The sequence below is a fragment of the Camelus bactrianus genome, chromosome 9 (assembly GCF_048773025.1).
Source record: "Camelus bactrianus isolate YW-2024 breed Bactrian camel chromosome 9, ASM4877302v1, whole genome shotgun sequence".
Lineage (NCBI taxonomy): Eukaryota > Metazoa > Chordata > Mammalia > Artiodactyla > Camelidae > Camelus > Camelus bactrianus.
In genome coordinates, this window is record NC_133547.1 from 5,125,780 (window position 1) to 5,143,761 (window position 17,982).

The following is a 17,982-nucleotide window of genomic DNA, read 5'->3' on the forward strand; positions in this document are numbered from 1 at the left end:
TTTGAAGGCATATCTGATCCTGAGGGTGGCCCACATTCATCGATGTGGGGTGTGAGACCTCTGGGTTAGCCTGGAGGAAATGGGGAGTCACGGATTGGTATCTTTCAGCCCCAGGACAGCAGAGGGTCCTCTCTCCCTTTCCTGGCTGATGGGGCACCGTTTCTGTTGGAGAAACCCACAGGACTGAGACATCACTGCCCTCCTGGTTCCTGTTCCCGTGAGCCCCACAGAGGCACAGCGATGCTCAGAGGCAGAGGGGAGGCTGGGTCTGAGCTTTGGGGTTTGGGACCTCAGTTGTCAGCTCCTTAGGGCAAGTCCCCAGCTCCCTCCCTCTCACTCCTCCCTGGGAGAGGCCCTTCTCTTCCTCTGTGAACTGGACGACGGAGTGACGAGTGTGATGCCCTTGACGCTAGAGCTCCCCTGGTAGAGGGGAACCTGCTTTTCCCAGAGAAAGCCCAGGTTGGGCAGCAGGGACAGAGGATCAGAGTAAAGAGGAGGGTGGATGTTATGGGCTGTATTGTATTCCCCCTGTCGCCAAATTCACACATTGAAGTCTAACCTCCAGTATCTCAGAATGTGTGTTTGGAGATGGGGTCTTTTATTTTGCAAATTTTTTCCCCATTCTGTGCGTTGTCCTTTTACTTTATTGATAATTGGAGATAGAGTCTTTAAAGAGATAATTCAGTTGAAGTGAGGTCGTAGGGTAGCATCCTAGTCTAATGCGACCGGGGTCCTTGTAAAGGACACAGACACACACACAGGGAAGCCCAGGTGAAGAGGCAGGGAGAAGACGGCCGTCTCCACGTCAAGCAGAGGCCTTGGAAGAAACCAGCCCTGCTGACACCTTGATCTTGAGCTTGTGGCCTCCAGAACGGTGAAGTAATATGTTTCTGTGGTTTAAGCTGCTCATTCAGTAGTGTTTAATTATGGCAGCCCGAGCAGACTAATACAGTGGATTCGAGGACGGAAACAGCTTCAGGTAACTTCCTCCAGGGGGCCCCTCCTGACTTCCCCTGGGCCCGTCAGGAACATCTGTCTGGGCAGGTGGGGGGTGGGGCATTTATGAGCACCTGGTGTCTGTCTGTTTCTAAGGAACTTCATTTACCAGGCTGGATCCCCATGAGGTCAGACACTGTGTCTGATTTACCTACATACCCTCCCCTAGATGGCTTGACTCCTGCCGCACACAAGGTCCCAGGGGCATGGAGGTCGAGCGGGCAAGCCCAGTGTCTCACAGTGGCCGAAACAGAGCGTTATTTCAAGGTGAGGGGAACAACAGTCAACTTCTGGGGGAGTTTATCCTGCCCACTCCATGACCCCCTCCCCTTGCATTACCCAAAACTCCCACTGTCAGCATCACCTCTGGATGTTTGTGTTCTTAGCACAACGGGTGTTACAAGTGTGTGTCGTCCAACTGTGTGACGGAAGAAGAGGAGACTGGGAAGCAGATTAAGGGCTTGGAGGGTGGCTGCTCCTGGGTGACCATGTGTGGGAGAGCCCACCAGCGAGGGTGAAGGGGTGGGACTGAGACTAGCCTAGGGTGGCCACATTTTGCCAATAAAAATGCAAGCTGCCCTGTTAACTTTGCATTGCAGATCTAAACAACGAATCATTTTAGCACATCTGCATGCAATACTGGGGACAGACTTATACTGGGGGAAAAAAAAGTATGATTTATCTGAAAGCCAATTTTAACTGAGCATCCTGCCTTTGACCTGGCGAGAGCAGCCCTATGCCACCCCCCAACCTTCCTTCCCAGAAATCCACCCTGCCTTGCACCCGCCCCCACCACCAGGGCCACCTGGGGACTTTCACTTCTGCTTCTCCAACTACCTAGAGCCCAGTGGGAGAGCCCCCACCTTCCACCCACCTAGAGCCAAGCCCCAAGGCCAGATACAGACCTTCCACTCCCTCCCTCCCCAGGAGATGACTCGGAAGGAGACCAGCTCAGCGAGCCCCAGCGCCAGGCAGGCCCCCTAGGAAAGAATGAGTTCAAGTGGGCCAGATGGGGCTGAAGAGAGTTATGGAGAAGAGGAGAGGGAGTCTGTGGGCCTGAGCATCAGAAGCTCATTTCATGCATCAGTACCCCCCGGGGCTCAGCTTCCGCCTTCTGCCAGTGCCTAAGGCCAGCCACAGCGTCCTGCCCCAGAGCAGGTCCAAGATGCTCCTGCCGCTACTCTTGGCTGTGCTGTGGGGCGGTGAGTGGATGGCGGGGCCGGCAGGGGTCCGGGTTGGGGGCTGGTGTGGGGCTGGGATTACAGCTTGAGCCTCTGACTCCCCCCAGGGTCAGGGGCTCTGTACCCCAAATTCCAGCTGCAAGTGCCGAAGTTCGTGAGTGTGCAGGAAGGCTTGTGCGTGGTCGTGTCCTGCTCCTTGATCACCTATCCTCCAAGAGGCTGGACTCACGCCACCCCAGCTCACGGCTACTGGTTCAGAGACCCGGCCAACACACACACTGATCCACCAGTGGCCACAAACAAGCCAGACCAAAAGGTGCGAAAAGACACCCAGGGCCGATTCCAGCTCCTTGGCAATCTCAGCCAGAGTTGCTCTTTGCTGATCAGAGACGTACAGATGGAGGACGCAGCATCGTACTTCTTTCGGTTGGAGAGAGGCAGTTATGTCCAATATAATTTCAAGGAGAACATGTTCTACCTAGAGGTGACAGGTATGGAACCAGCTTCAGCTGGAGTGGGGTGGGACATCCCCCTCCCCCTCCCTCGCCATCTTCTGCTTCTCAAACTGGGGAGGGACTATGGGGAATGGACCACGGGTGACCATCTGGGGCTCGGATCCCAGTCTCTGTCCCTCCATCCCAGCCCTGACACAGAAGCCAGAGGTCTACATCCCAGAGACCCTAGAGCCTGGGCACCAGGTGACACTCATCTGTGTGTTTAACCGGATCATCGAGGAATGCCCAGCCCCTACTTTCTCCTGGACGGGGGCTGCCGTCTCCTCCCATGGGGCAGGGCCAAGGACCTCCTACTTCTCAGCGCTCACCCTCACACCCAGACCCCAGGATCACGGCACTGAGCTCACCTGTCGAGTGGACTTCTCCAGAAAGGGTGTGAGCACAGAGAAAACGGTCCGACTTAGCGTGGCCTGTGAGTTTGGTGGCGGGAGGGACATCAGGGTGTGCAAGCAGCATGGGGGATGGGGAGATGGGGCGATGCAGCGGGGCGATGCTGGGCACCTCTCAGGCCTCAGAGAGGAAGGCGTGGAGTCTCACGATGCTGCCCCCACCCTGGGAGGGGAGTGGGGGTGCCACCTGGTCCCCTGTCCACAAGCGCATCTTTGGCACTCATGTCTCTCGTCTTCCTGGAGGATGGTCACACTTTCTTTTCCCCAAGGGAGTTTTCTCTGGTGAGGAGGAAGTCAGCATTCCTCCCCAAAGCCAGCTCTCCATCTTGTTGCAGACGCCCCCAGGGACCTGGTTGTCAGCACTTCCCGGGCCAATGTGTCAGGTACCAAGGGCCTGTTGAAGGTGTCAGGGCATGGGGGAATGGTGGTCCTCCTGCAGCCCTTCTGCTTTCTCTCTGCCTCTCTCTCTGCAGCCCTGGAGCCGTGGGGAAACAGCCCACATCTGGAAGTCCAGAAAGGCCAGTTCCTGCGGCTGCTCTGTGCCGCTGATAGCCTGCCCCTCGCCACCCTGAGCTGGTCCCTGGAGGACAGAGTCCTCTCTTGGTCCCACCCCTCCGGCTCCAGAACCCTGGAGCTGGTGCTGCGGGGGGTGAAGGCTGAGGATGCAGGCCGCTACACCTGCCAAGCCGAGAACAGGCTTGGCGCTCAGAGCCGCAGCCTGGACCTCTCTGTGCAGTGTGAGTGTGATCAGCTGGGACCTGGCTTCGGGAGGGGGAGACGTGAGGAGGAAAGGGACCCAGGACCGGGTCGCAGAGCTCTAGGGAGAACTAGAACCCTCCCCCCGCCCGGGGCCTAAGGGATTAAGGTTTCCAATTCCAGCTGCGATGTGGGAGATTTTCCCACACCACCAAGCAATGCTCCAACATCAGCAGCATGTCCTACAAGTCAGCTCAGTTCTGACTCTGTCTACCTGGAGAGAGCATCAGGTCCCGCAGGGGAAGAGCTCGGTCCCATGAGACTGGCCCCGCCCCCATTTCAGAGCCGGTTGCAAGTTCAGGTTGTCCCCTGTGCTTCAGACCGACCAGCAACAGGCTGGAGATATTCCCATGACCTCCTCCTTGTTCGATCACTTGCCTGGAGCAGCACGCAGAACCCAGAGGAGGGGAGGAGGTGCGGCAGAGCTCAGCGGTAGAGTGTGTGCTTAGCATGCCTGAGGTCCTGCGTTCAAGCCCTAGTACCTCAATTTAAAAAAATTAAATTTAAACTGCAAAAAAAAAAAAAACCAACTCAGGGAAGCATTTTACTTACTAGATCACTAGTTTATTATAAAAGAATATAACTCAGGAACAGCCAGATGGAAGAGAGGCATAGGGCAAGATACAGGGAAGGGGCACCTAACTTCCACGCCCTCTCCGCGGGCACCACTCTCCCCAAATCTCCATGTGTTCAGCAACCAGGAAGCTCTCCAAACCCCATCTTGGGGAAGGCAGTTTATGAAGGCTTCATTTCATAGGCGTGATTGATTAAATCATTGGCCATCGGTGACTGAACTCAGCTCCAGCCCCTCTCCCCTCCTCAGAGGTCAGGGCACGGCTGGAAGTTCTAACCCTCTAATCACTGGTTGGTTGCCCTGGCAACCAGCCCGCTCCCCCACCCTAGGTTCTTCCAAAGTCACCTTATTAACATAAACTCAGGGGTGATTGCAAGGGGTTTGTTATGAATAACAAGAGGCTTTTATCACTCTTACCGACCACTCAGGAACTCCGAGAGTTTTAGAAGCTCTGTGCCAGGAATAGGGACAAAGACCAAATATCTATTTCTATTCTAAATCACAATGTCGTAGGGACCCTCCCTTCCCACCAGCCTGTTCCCTTGGGTCTCTCAGCACTGAGTCATTCTGTGGGTGAGTCAGTCCTCCCGCCCCCTCCCAGCCCTTCATCCCCAGGGACGTTCACTTTGCCCAGACCGAAAGTCCCGGCCACTTTAGAGCCAGCGCCCTATCTCTGTTTCAGATGCCCCAGAGAACCTGAGAGTGGTGGTCTCCCAAGCAAACAGGACAGGTAGGAAAGGGGGACAGAGGAACCAGGGCATCTCAGTGCCAAATTGGGGGCCCAGGCATCTGGAATATCGGCAGGCGAGGGGGTCCCCTTACCCTCAGCTGTGCATCTGTCCTGCCTCTCCCCCACCTCAGTCCTGGAAAACTTCAGGAATGGCACATCCCTTGTGGTCCTGGAGGGCCAAAGCCTGCGTCTGCTCTGTGTCACTCACAGCAACCCCCCAGCCCGGCTGAGCTGGGCCCGAGGGGGACAGACTCTGAGCCCCTCCCAGCCCTCAGACCCTGGGGTCCTGGAACTGCCTCAGATACAAACAGAGCACGAAGGAGAATTCACCTGCCAAGCTCAGAACCCGCTGGGCTCCCAGTATCTCTCTCTGAGCCTCTCTGTGGTCTGTGAGTGTGGGGACCACTGGGGGCAGGACACCTGGGTCCAGGGGAGGGAAGAGGGACTGCTGACCCTTCTCCTCCCTCCCCACAGACCCCCCACAGCTGTTGGGACCCTCCTGCTCCTGGGAGGACCAGGGTCTGCACTGCAGCTGCTCCTCCCGGGCCCAGCCGGCCCCCTCCCTGCGCTGGCGGCTAGGGGAGGGGCTGCTGGAGGGGACCTCCAGCAACGCCTCCTACATGGTCAACTCCAGCTCGGCTGGGCCCTGGGCCAACAGCTCCCTGAGCCTCAGTGAGGGGCTCAGCTCTGGCCTCAGCCTCAGCTGCGAGGCTCAGAATGTCCACGGGGCCCAGAGCGCCAGGGTCCTGCTGCTGCCAGGTCAGGGGGCAACTAGACGTCCCGTGGAGGCGGGGACTGAGCGGGGCAGGGACAGGGTTCCGTGTGTGGTTGGGGCAGGAGCTAGGAACTAGGACACCAGTGCCTATGGCTGGGGCTGCAGAGGGGGGACTTTAAATTGGAAAGCCTGACACCTGGGCTTGGGGTGCAGCGGAGTTCCCAAGAAGTCAATGGGAAGGGACTGCAGGTAAAACCTCTGGAATGGGAGCCGGCAGCCTGCGCGCCTAGTGGCGGGTGGACGCCAGGACCCGCGTGCACGGGAAAGGCTGAGAAGGCTGCGCGGTTTCCTTGTGCAGGTGAAAAGAAACTTCTCTCCAAGGGAGTGTTTGTAGCAATTGGCCTTATGACCCTCCTTTTCCTCTGCCTCATCCCGATCGCGTGAGTTAGGGGCGGGAGCAGGGACGGATAGAGGGTGGGAATCGGAGGTCCGGGAAAGGGGCGGGGCCAGGACCCACACCTGCGGGGTGTTTCCTCAGCGTGAAGACTTTGCGGAAGAAACGGACCCAGGCAGAGGTTCCGGCCCCGGCCCCGGCCGCCCCGGCGGCCCCGGCGGCCCCGGCCCCGGGAGAGACTCTGCGGTCCAGACTCTCACGGAGGAGCACGATTCTGGATTACATCAACGTGATCCCTAAACCTGGCCTCCTAGTGAGTGGTGCTTGTTCTTCCCCTTCTCTGACTCCTGTACCCGCTCCTCCCCAGCCCGGCCCCCACCCTTTGCCTGAGAGACATCACAGGGGAAATCTGGGTATAGGATTCAAATCCTGATTCTGGCACTTAACTATCTATGAGACCTTGACCAAATCACTCCCTGCCTCTATGCCTCCATTTCTTCCTCCTAGAGACTTGGTTTGAGGATTATGACATCTGTTAGTGCTCAATATGTAGCAGCTGTTCCATTACCACCACCAAGGACATTACTAATTATAATTAATGGTGTCACAGTGATTAATATCACTGAGAGGCAGTATGTCCTGGTGTTGATTAAGGGCAGGGCTCTGAAGTCTGCCTGCCTGGGTTAATTCCTGCTTTCGTTGCTGTGTGTTCTGGGACAAGTCACTTAACTTCTCTGTGCCTCAGTTTCTTTAACTGTAAAATGGGAATAATAATCGTACCAATCACCTAGGATCATTCTAGATATATTCAACATCTTCATTTTTTACCTGTAAAACATTTAGAATAGTACCTGGCACCTAGCAAATGTTCAATAAATGCTGGATATATTCAGGAGAGAACATCTATATGCTGACGAATCCAAAATTTATGTCTTCCAGACTCACCCTTGAACTTGAGACTCATAGCCAACTGTCTAGGTAGCTTCTCCATCCGGGTGTCTAATAGGCATCTCAAACTTAGCCTGTCCAAAACCAAACTGAGTACCACTTAACCCTTCTCCTTCATCCTCTGCATCTCAGCAAACAGCACCTGGCTGTTTGAGCCTAAAGCCTTAAATCATCTCTTATTCCTCTTTCCTCTGTCACCCCACAATCAATCCATCAGCAAATCTCTAAAATCCATTCAAACCACTTCTCCCCCCTTCTCCCTAGTCTGCGCTCCAACAGCTCTCACCTGGACACCATGGCCACCTTCTGTGTGTCCTCTCAGCTTCCACTCTTGCCTGTTCATCAGGTCAAGTTCTCTCTATCTGATATCGTTTTAAAACCCAAATAGGTACATCTCCCCCCACGAATACTACTCAGCAATCAGAAGGGACAAATGATATATAGCTGGCTGGATAGAGCTTAGGGACCCCCCCAAAAAAAAGTGAAAAAAAAAAAGAGCCAGTCTCAAATGGTCGCATACACAGGATTCCAAGTATATAACACTCTCAAATGACAAGATTGTAGAGACGGAGAACAGGTTAGTAGTGGCAAGGGGTTCGGGATGGAAAGAGCTCTTTGTGGTGATGGAACATTTCTGTATCTTGCGGCGGTGGTTACACCAGTCTGCCCGCCTTAGTTTGCTAGGGTGGCCATAGCAGAGAACCACAGGCCGGCAGGCTTAAACAATACACTTGTGGGGTTTTTTTTTTTTTTTTTTTTAATGTGTTTATGTTTATTCCTGCCCCGGGAGGGAAGGCCAGCCCCGAGAGGGCAGGGACTTTGTTTTACTGACTGCCTGATGTGATCCCAGTTCCTCAACCAGTGCCTGGTGGGTGGTAGGTGTTCAAGCATCTGTTGAAGGGATGAGTGAACGAGTGATGGCCATCTTTCTCTTAGGCTCAGAAACGGAAAGCCAATCCAAGCAGTCCTTCCCGGCCCCCTCCGCCAGATGCTCACCCCCAGGAATCCAGGCATAAGCAGAAGCAGCCCTATTACGTTTCCTACAGTTGTCCAGGACCCAAAGCCTCCACTCAAGATGCAGAGTATGAGAACAACCAAGAGGAGCTCCATTATGCTGTCCTCAACTTTCCAGGCCACAGGCCCTGGGAGACTCAGGGGTCCAAGGATGCCCACTCGGACTATGCAGAAATCCAGCTCCATTGAGGGTCTGCTGGGCTGTAAGACTGGGATCCAGGCCAGGGAGAAAGGGAGAGCACCTGAGAAGAACTGTAGTGTCTCCTTTTCTCTCTTTAATCCTCAAGGCTGACTCATCCCATCCCAGACCCTAGCATTTTGGACCAGCTTGACAAAACTCTCCAGAGTGGCTTTCTGCAAATAACACTATTCTGAGCAGCAAGGAAAAGCTTTTCCTCTGACAAACCCAGGCCTCACCCTTGCTGGTGACTCACAGTCTCAGTTTCTCAAAGGTGGGAGGGCCTTTAAAGATCATCTTTGTGAGGTTGGCAAGCCAACCTCGCAGGTCAGGTCTGGCCTGTTTCCATGCCAACTGTGAGCCAAGAGGGTTTTTTACATTTTACATGGTGAGGGGGAAAAAATAGAATGTTTTGTGATGCATGGAAATGACATGAAATTCAAATTGCAGTGTCTTTAAATAAAGCTTTATTGGAACACAGCCATGCTCATTCTTTATACTCTCCCCCCTCCCACCAGGGTTCCTTTATACAGATCTTATCTCCATTATACAGTTGGGTAAACTGAATCATGAAAAGGTTACAGACATATCCAAAGCCACATGATTAGTAAGATTCAATTCTAGAGCCCAGGCTTTTGGTCACAACCCTATATTGGCTCCTGGTGGCTTGATGAGCAGAGCGGGCCTGATAAGGGGTTCTGGCAGGTGCAGTATATGGAAAGGACAAAGCACTCACGCTTGTGTCCAGATTCCACCACTTACTAACCAGAGTAAGTGTAGGCAAGTGACTTTCCCTCTCGGAGCCTCGATTTCCCCAAGTGTTAAGATGAAGGCAGTGGGGGAGGGGATAGCTCAAGGGGTCGAGCACATGCTTAGCATGCATGAGGTCCTGGGTTCAGTCCCCAGTACCGCCTCCGAACATAAATAAGTAAATAAGCCTGATTATCTACCCCACTAACAAAAATTTTTTTAATTTAAAAAACATTAGCTATATTCCCTGTGTTACCCAGTACGTCCTGGCTGATTATTTATTTTACACTCTGTATTTTGCGGTCAAATGCTCTACCACTTACACCCGGTAGTTTGAACAACTGCCTCATCTTATAGGTGGGGTGCTTAGGGAGGGACAGGGTCTCGCCTAAGGTCACATAACAAAATAGCAGAAGTGAAATTCAAACTCAGATAGGACCCAAAAGTGATGAGCGCTGCAGGTCCCCAAATTCCTTTTAATAGACTCGGAGTGGGGAGGATGCTGGTGGGGGTCTCTGTTTCCCTGCCTCTGCCCCTGCATCTTGCATGAGAACAATCCTTCAAAGTTTGTTTGACCTGGGAGATTGTGGAACTGTGTTGCTAAGGCACCAGGTTTGGCCAGGGGTCAATAACTGTGAAATATGTGTATTAAGGTCTTGACTTCTGCAATAACGGCTTGGGACTTGGAGGGAGGGGGAGGGAGAGTATTGCAGTCCAGTCCTCTTGGGGAAAGGCGTGTGTGGATGAACACAGCTACAGAAAGGACAGGCTGGGAGTCAGCTGACTTGGACTTTCTGCACTGCCAGATACTCTTTATAGCCAGTTAACTGGAGACTATCAACTCCAGGAGGTATACTATAAAATGATTCTACATTTCTGATTTCTGACTTAATCATGCTCTGTCAAAATTTTTCTCATCCCCTAACAGGATCTTGGACATTCTGCAACTCTCCAGTCAGCTCTGATTATTAAAACTCAGCCTGGCCTTAAATCTTCACCTCAAACTCAGTTCAGATCTCATCTCCAGCCAGTGGAGGTTTAAGCTGGGACTGGACCCCTTGGAAAAGAGAGGGAGACCAGTTGTTCCTGACATACCCCCAGTTTCCCAAAGTATTGGGGCCTAGAGAAGGGACAGGTTTGGGGACAAGTGACTCAACCTAACTGGTCACAGTAGTGGCCTCTTGTTGGCTGAAGCTGCTTCTCTGGCTAACCCTGGCTGGGACTCTGAGTGGCAGGTATCAAAACACTAGGTCTCTTGTGGAGCAAAAATGTGAGGCTTTGGGTGGGTGAGTCCGATGAGATTTCTTGGATTTTTTTCTATTTTTCCCCCACCTTGGGATGCTAGGCACCTTGGTTTTTTTTTTTTTTTTTTAAAGTATAGTTGGTTTACAAGGATGTGTTAATTTCTGGTGGACAGCAGAGTGATTCAGAATATATATATATATTCTTTTTCAGATTCTTTTCCATTATAGGTTACTACAAGATACTGAATACAGTTCCCTGTGCTATACAGTAGGTCCTTATTGTTTATCTATTTCATACATAGTAGTTTGCATTTGCTAATCCCAAAGTCCTAATTTATGCCTCTCCCTCTTCCCATTTTGTAACCATAAATTTGTTTTCTATGTCTGCGAGTCTGTTTCCATTTTGTAAATCAGTTCATTTGTGTCATATTTTAGATTGCACATATAAGTGATAACAGGGTATTTGGCTTTCTCTGACTTCACTTCACTCAGTACGATAATCTCTAGGTCCATCCATGTGGCTGCAAATGGCATTATTTCATTCTTTTTTTATGGCTGAGTAGTATCTCAGTGCACACACATATATATATACCACAACTTCTTTATCCAGTCATCTGTCGATGGATATTTAGGTTGTTTCCGTGTCTTGGCTGTTGTATATAGTGCTTCTGTGAACACTGGGGTGTGTGAATCTTTTCTAATTAATGGAGCTCTCTGTTTCTTGGCAGGAGAGTTGAGACCCTGCTCTACCACACTGTAAGGGAGAACACGCCTGTGTGTTTCTCCTTTACTGTCACACTGCCACACGGTTTTAAATACCAAACACAAGGAGCACTTTTAAAATCTGTTAAAAAGATTATGAGAATTTAAATGAGTTCATGCAAGTGAACGTGTCTAAGTGATCTTTAGTCCTTCGGCCTCCAGACTCTCAAAGCTGGTGGTTGGAAGAAAAGGGGGAACCTAGAAAGAGGCCTTGAAAGTGAAGTTCTTGATGGAGACAGTGATGCTGGGCCTTTGGGGAGTGTGTAAAAGGAAGAAGCCCTTGGGGTGAGGAAAACCTCCGAGGCTGAGGGAGACCCTAAAGATCACCGTCTGAACCTAGAAAGTAATTTCTGCTCTGAGGCTGAAGGGACCGTCACTGAGTTGGAGGTGCTGTGTGGGGAAGTTCTCAAAATGTGGGGAAGCCCTGAAAGTGACCAGGCAACCCACTGAATGCAGGTGACTCTGAAAATGGAAGATGAAAACGAGGATTGTTCCAAGTGTATGTCAAAGGGGGATGGGGCAATTCCAAAGGAAGGAGAGGCCCAGGGGATAATCCCTGAATTTTTAGTCCTCTGGACAATGAAGAGAGGCGGCTAACTGTGAGAGGGGAGTACCTGAAAAGGAAGAGTAAGGTTCACAGGGCAGGGATGACCCCTTTATGGTGGACGTCCTGGGGGTATCCCGAGTGTGAAGGAGCTGGCAGTGAGGGGGGAGACCTTAGGGAGACAGTGGGATGCCTAAGGGGTAAGGAACTCAGCAGAGGAGGAACTGGCAGAGAACGCCCTCAGGCGGGGGTATTTGAGAGGGTGGGGTGGCTTAAGGACAACCTCCTAAATTTCAAAAGAATCCATTAAAAAACCTGAATGAAAAAGAATATGAAAACAAATATATGTACATATATGTATGACTGAACTATAATGCTGTACACCAGAAATTCACACATTATAAAGTGACTCTACTTCAATTAAAAAAAAACCAAACTGAAAAGATTGGGAGAAGGGGAGAATGACAGTGAGGGTTTGAGCTCTAAGGACTGGGGAAAGGAAGAGGAAGGAATAGGGATGTGAAGGTAGAGATATCCCTGGAGACGACCCTCCCTGGATACTGAAGGACACCTGGGGATTCCTGAACGAGTGAGGGCCCTTAGGTTGGCCACCCTCCTCAAACCTGCAGGGTTCAAGGACATCCCAGGGGAATGGTGGGCCTAGAAGAAAAGAGAATGGGCTAGGAAGAGGGGAGAATGCACTCCTTAGGGTGGGGAGGTCCCAGTTTCCATCCTGAAAGGTCTAGAAGTTAGAGGATTAAGTATGGGAATCCTAACCATGTGGCCGGATCGGTCTTTGGAGGCTTTAGGATTCCCAAGGTCCCCCCAAGGGGATTGGGGGCAAGAAACAAGAGGTGGTTAGGAATAAAGTGTAACTCCTGGGTCAAAGTCCAAAGGTGATCCCCAGGCCTTCAAGGGGCTGGGAGGGGAGCAGTGAGATGAGAACCTCTACAGTGGGGAGATTCTCCAAGGAAGGGAGGAGAGGATGACTTCCCGGAGGTGGGAGAAATGGGTGGAGGGGAGAAAGAGGATACAAGGGTGAGGGTGGGAAAGAGGAGCCCCCAAGACGTAAGGGGCCTTAAGATGGAAAGGTTGAAAGAGTGGGTAAGGCCCAAGGGAGAGAGCAGGGTCCCCAGGGCGTCTCCTGCAGGGGGACGTTAGTGGAAGGGAGGGACACTTAAGGGAATCCGTGAGCCCTGTGGGCTGGGGAGGCCCTGAAGATCGAATCTTGGGACTTTAACGGTCCGAGGCCTGTAGGGGGCAGTGTAAGGAAGAGGCTGGTTTTAACGCTGGTTAAGGGCAATGAGGCTCCCTAGTCGGGAGCCCCTCAGCCTGGGGGGCTCCTCTCCCCTCCAGGTTTCGCTCAGTATCTCCAGGCCTGGGCTGCTTCTACTCGGACAGGGACGTTGCCACCGCGACTGAGAACCGACAAGAGACCTCCAAAGGCCGAGACGAAAATCATCAGTTACAGCTTGGAGAAGGCGAGGAAAGAGGGCAGCCAATCAGAAGGCGAGAGCGAAGGTTGCGCTGAGAAACGCAGCCAATAAAAGAGAGAGGATGCTAGCCCAAGGATTTAGCTGCCGGAGGAGGAGACTTGGAAACAACGCGAGCTCACCCGCCAATCAGAGCCGGGGATGACGTCTCGCGCTGTATACGCAAGAAAAACCGGGCGTTCTCTGCCAGCGTTCCCCGCGAATCAGAAGCTTCGCTCCCTCCCGACGCACAAGCTGATTGGTCACTTTTCAAAACTTGCCTGTCAAATTTGGAAGCTGGGTAAAGGGCATTTCCTTAGAGACGCAAGATCCCGCCTCCGCCCTCCTATCGTAGGAAGGAGGGCCTTAAAGGGCCAGGTACGTGGTAAGTGAGGAGGAAGGACCCTGATGGAATAAATAGGTGAAACAATGATAAAACAAAACCAGAAGCAATGCTGTTACGCTGGAATTGAGCAGTAAGCGCTATCTCGAGCAAAACGGAGATTCAGCTTGCTTTCGGTCACACGCTAGTAAGAAGCGGAGCCAGGATTCGAACCCTCATTTCCTATCCCTGTTTGACATAAGCTCCCTCTTTGGGATAGGACGTAACCGGAGAAATGAGACCTACATGCTAATCACAGTCGCCAGGAAAGGAAAGCCAGCCTTCTTGATAAAAATCTTTCGATTCCAGCCACCTGGCCTTTGCTTGCACCGTTTCTTCTACATCAAATAACCACTTACCCTAGACCTAGTCCAAAGGCCACCTCCTCTAAAAAAAAAAACCCTCCCCGACCAGCCCCACCCCGACCCTTGCAAGGAAGCAATAATGTTTTCCGGGTCCCCAATCTTACTCTCCACCTCCTTGCCTCCAGGCAACATCTAACCTGCTTCGGGATCTCACAGTTCTGTTCCTCCCTGTGTCCAGGCTCTGATTACCCTAGTTACAGTCTCTCTCCGTTTCTATTCCCTACCCCTTAAAACCGAGAGCCCTTCAAGGGCAGATACTGGTTCTGCATCACCTCAGGTCACCAGCATTATAAGGGTTCGAGAGAACTCAGAAAGTGAAAGCTAGTCTCTTGGATTTCTCATTCTTAAAGTGGGATGTTGTGATTCCCCACTACCTCCAGCAGTCCTGTAGCAAGTCCTAATGGTTCTCCCTCCAAAACACATCATAAACCCATTCACATCTTCCCATCCCCACTACCCCCACCCTCCTTAGAGTCACCACCGCCCCTGCCTAGACAATGGCAGCTTCCAGTCTTGTACAATCTATTCCCCAACCTGCAGACGCAGTGCCCTTCTTAAAACATAAATCAAATTATATCACACTTCTGCTGACAAATATTCAAAGTCATCTCAAAGTTCTAGCATTAAAAAAAGAGAGAGAGAAATAAAGAAAGAAAGACCAAAGTCTTCACTGCAGCTCACAAGGTACTATACAATCTGGCTCATTCGTATGTCTCCATTTAAAGTGCAGGCTCTGGAACTGGGGTTCAAATCCCATGGTTCTACTTACTAGCTCTATGACCTTGAGTAACTTACTTTGCCTCTCTGAGGCACGTTTGATCGTCTGTAAAATGAGGATTAAATAAATTAGAATTATTCATTAACATAGGCTGCTATTTTTATAAAATTGACTAGTATTCCTCAGAGCTGTCAAGACTAGAAAAACAAGGAGAGACTGAGCAACCGCTGCAGACCAGAGGCGACTAAGGAGAGGATTCAGTGGGATTCTGCATTGGATTCTGGAATAGAGAAAAAGGGGACATTCAACAACTATGCTTGCTCTTTGGACTTGTTGGCCTCTCGGCTGGAAATACTCACCTCCCAGATCTGCTGACTCATGCCCACAGCTTCTTTCCTAACCGTCTTATCTAAAATAACCCCCTGCCTCTGTGCCTCTATGTCCCCTTGCCTTGTCTTCACATCTTCACAGTTCTCATTCACATAGGAAATGTACTATTTGGGTCCGGTCTGTCTCTCTCCTAGCATGTGAGTTTCACCACCATGTGTCTGTTTCATCCAGGACTAGATCCCCAGCGTCCAGCCTGGGGCCTGGCCTATCGCAGGCACTGAATAATATTTCTTAAATGAATAGATAAAAGAATGGCTATTGCTTCTCAACACTGCTACCACCACCACCAGGCAATAACAATAAGTAACTCTCATTGGTTAAGGCTCACCGTCATAGTCCAGATCATGTGGTGACTACTTTACACACGTGATACGTCTTCTAAACCTCACATAAACCTGGAAGGTAATGTTAGCCTCATTTCTCAAAAGCATAGAGACTAGAAGGACTTAAGCTCACAAAGTAAGTCAGAGACATGGCCTAGAATGGAATCCAGCCCCTAAGATTCCCAGCCTGTCTACTCAACCTTCTGCGCTCGGAGTGTCCAGATATCCAGATTTCCCTAAATGTCCCTTTAGCCCTAAAAAATACCATCAGGCCCCCCTGAGGACAAGGCCCAGAAACAGAGGTGGAGAGAGAGGAGCGGATAGAACTTCTGGATCTGAGGGAGGAAGGGCCTGCGCTCCCGGGTCTGAGGGAGGACGGAGCTCAGATGCAGGGCTCCTGGATTTCGGGGAGGTGGGGGCTGCGACCTGAGATACGCAGAGCTGAGGAATCGCAACCGCAAGAACCCAGCCCTGCACGCTTTCCCGAGGCTCTGCGCGGCCCACAAGCCACGCCCCTTCTAACAAGGCCCCGCCCACTTTCTTTTAGACCCCGCCCCACTCTCTGGGCCCTGGAGAAATCCAGTCGAAGGTGCTAGAAAAGACTTGTGAAGATGGAACAACGAAAGGAAGGGACCATGCCAGAGAGGTGAGAGACACAAGGCACTCCCCTTTCCCCAGAAAGAGAAGGGACAGAAAATCGGAGAGAGAGTTGAGCAGACCCAGAGAGTGTCAGAAAAAAAAAGTCTCGGGTTGGGGGTGGGGGGAGGGTATAGCTCCGTGATAGAGCGCGTGCTTAGCATGCACGAGGTCCTGGGTTCGTTCCCCAGTACCTGCATTAAAATATATAAATAAAAACCTAATTCCCCCCCCAAAGTTAAATTTTTTTAAAAATTAATTTTTAAAAGTCTCGGGTATCATCACATAGGAACAGAATCTTAGAGGATCTTGGTGACAGAATTGAGCTAGAGACTTAGAAATAGAGAGCTGGAAACAGGTATGTGTGGAACAGAGAGAACTTTCAAGAAGGAACCAGGAGAATTGAAGATGCCAGGAACAGCTGTAGGGCTGGAGAAATAATCATTGCCCGCATTTATTGAACACTTCCCAGCCCCAGCCCTTTGACAGGCACCTCTGATACCTCGAAAAGCCATCCTTCGGTATGAAGTGTAAAGGTTGGGAATGGGACCATGGTTTGCCCAGACACACCATGAGGGAGGCAGCCTGGAAGTGGAACCGCCTTCTGTCGGATGCTTAAGTTCTGGCAGCGCTGTTTGCCTGTCTGTCTGTAAAGAGATGGGAAGAGAGAGAGAAGTCAGAGGTGGACTCAGTACTGAGAGTGGGGAGAAATGGACTCCAGGGAGAAGCACAGAAGACTTGCAGACAGTGAGACCCACTCACCTGTCCTTTTGTCATTCCAGGAACAACCTGTCCCTGCCATCACCTGGGACCGAGTCATGGCCGCCTGCACCTTTTCCAGCCCTGCACCCTTCTCTCCTGGGCACCCCAGATCCAGCCCACCTGGGGCTCCCCGAGAGCCTGGCCTCTGTCACCGTCCCCATCCGTCTGGATGCCCTTTCCTACCTCCTGCACAGCGCCCTCATGGGGGCCTACAGCTATCAACAGTCCTTGCCCTCCTGCCCCTGCACTTCCCCACTGCCGCAAGGCACTGCCAGAAGGCCGTACAGAGGTCGAGGGGGCTGGGAGGTCCGACGCAGGCCAGGCCGGGGCCAGGGACAGCGACGATGGGGACTTGGGAGGGCTGAGCAGGCAGAGAGGGGTTGGATGGAGGGCTCTAGGGCTGGCCCCAAGAATCCACCAGCAACACCGCCGTCATCAACACCACCTGCCCAGGATGGGAAGAAGGAAACTCAAGGTCTGGAGCCTCCCTTGGAGACACCACCTGCAGAAGACTGGGAGGCAGAGTACTAGGGGCCTGAGGGTCCTGTACACCCCTGACTCCGGAAGGGCCCCTTGAGGGTCTCCAGGAGGGTGACCTTAGCCCTGCCAGAGATAACCCAAGAAACATCTTACTCCCATCCCTCTCCCCCCAAAACCACAGCCTCAGAAGTGGGTCCTCTGAGTCAGCTGGTGAAACTCGGACCTGACTTAGGATCCCAAAGCAGCCAAAAACAAAAAACAAAAACCAAAACAAAAACCCTGGACCTCATACCTGTACTGAAACCTCTTCTCAATCCTGACACCGTCCCCAACTACAGCGACAACCCTCACCTCACTCTCAACACCCAGGGCTCCTCCAGCCCATCCTCAACCCCATTCCTAACCCAGAAGGCATTCCTGCCTGCTCTACTGGTCCCATCCCATCCATGCACGCTCTCAGTACCATGCTTCCCAACACAGTCATTCCTGTCCTGTTCTTATCCCGTCTCCACCCCAGCCTCCCTCCTTCCCAGCTCCCTCATCCTCTTTCCCCATCTACCTCAGGCCAGCCCAGTCCTTATCCTTAGCTTCACCTAAACTCCAGCCCCCCAAACACCCCCTCCCCGGTCTTCAACGCTTGCCAGCCCCACCTGGTCCACAACCTCCTTCCTGTCCCAAGTGTGACATGCCTGGTGACCCCACCTGCAAAGAACCCCATTGGCCCAACCTCTCTAGACACCTGCAGCCCTCACCCCATTTCCTGC

The 17,982-nt window shown here is 52.0% G+C and overlaps 2 protein-coding genes across 7 annotated transcripts; both read left to right on the top strand.

The window, feature by feature from the left end:
- Positions 1-1,133: 1,133 nt before the first annotated feature.
- Positions 1,134-8,870, top strand: LOC141573274 (sialic acid-binding Ig-like lectin 10). Of its 6 annotated transcripts, none has more exons than XM_074370995.1 (11): positions 1,134-1,263; positions 1,924-2,198; positions 2,285-2,668; positions 2,820-3,104; positions 3,417-3,818; positions 5,094-5,141; positions 5,273-5,530; positions 5,616-5,900; positions 6,215-6,296; positions 6,395-6,563; positions 8,135-8,870. In XM_074370995.1, exons 2-11 carry the CDS (start codon positions 2,075-2,077, stop codon positions 8,399-8,401), a joined length of 2,304 nt encoding a protein of 767 aa, XP_074227096.1. In that variant the 5' UTR covers positions 1,134-1,263; positions 1,924-2,074; the 3' UTR covers positions 8,402-8,870. The 6 variants fall into 6 exon arrangements, 5 of the variants coding, with proteins under 5 accessions (XP_074227096.1, XP_074227099.1, XP_074227095.1 ...); XM_074370996.1 differs by lacking the exon at positions 1,134-1,263 and having other exon boundaries at positions 1,876-2,198; positions 3,417-3,464; positions 3,555-3,818; XM_074370994.1 differs by lacking the exon at positions 1,134-1,263 and having other exon boundaries at positions 1,875-2,198.
- A 3,899-nt stretch (positions 8,871-12,769) lies between these two features.
- Positions 12,770-17,274, top strand: C9H19orf84 (chromosome 9 C19orf84 homolog). Its single transcript, XM_010947055.3, has 3 exons — positions 12,770-13,540; positions 15,888-15,986; positions 16,759-17,274. The coding sequence occupies exons 2-3, from the start codon at positions 15,952-15,954 to the stop codon at positions 17,267-17,269; spliced, it is 546 nt and encodes a 181-aa protein (XP_010945357.2). The 5' UTR covers positions 12,770-13,540; positions 15,888-15,951; the 3' UTR covers positions 17,270-17,274.
- The last annotated feature ends 708 nt before the right edge of the window (positions 17,275-17,982 follow it).

Bases quoted from the DNA above. Each gene is read 5' to 3' on its own strand.
- LOC141573274 (XM_074370995.1), top strand. From the start codon at position 2,075: ATGCATCAGTACCCCCCGGGGCTCAGCTTCCGCCTTCTGCCAGTGCCT. The intron at 2,669-2,819 runs GTATGGAACCAG...CCTCCATCCCAG, and splicing joins GTTCTACCTAGAGGTGACAG to CCCTGACACAGAAGCCAGAG. The intron at 5,901-6,214 runs GTCAGGGGGCAA...TTCCTTGTGCAG, and splicing joins CAGGGTCCTGCTGCTGCCAG to GTGAAAAGAAACTTCTCTCC.
- C9H19orf84 (XM_010947055.3), top strand. From the start codon at position 15,952: ATGGAACAACGAAAGGAAGGGACCATGCCAGAGAG. The intron at 15,987-16,758 runs GTGAGAGACACA...TTGTCATTCCAG, and splicing joins GAAGGGACCATGCCAGAGAG to GAACAACCTGTCCCTGCCAT.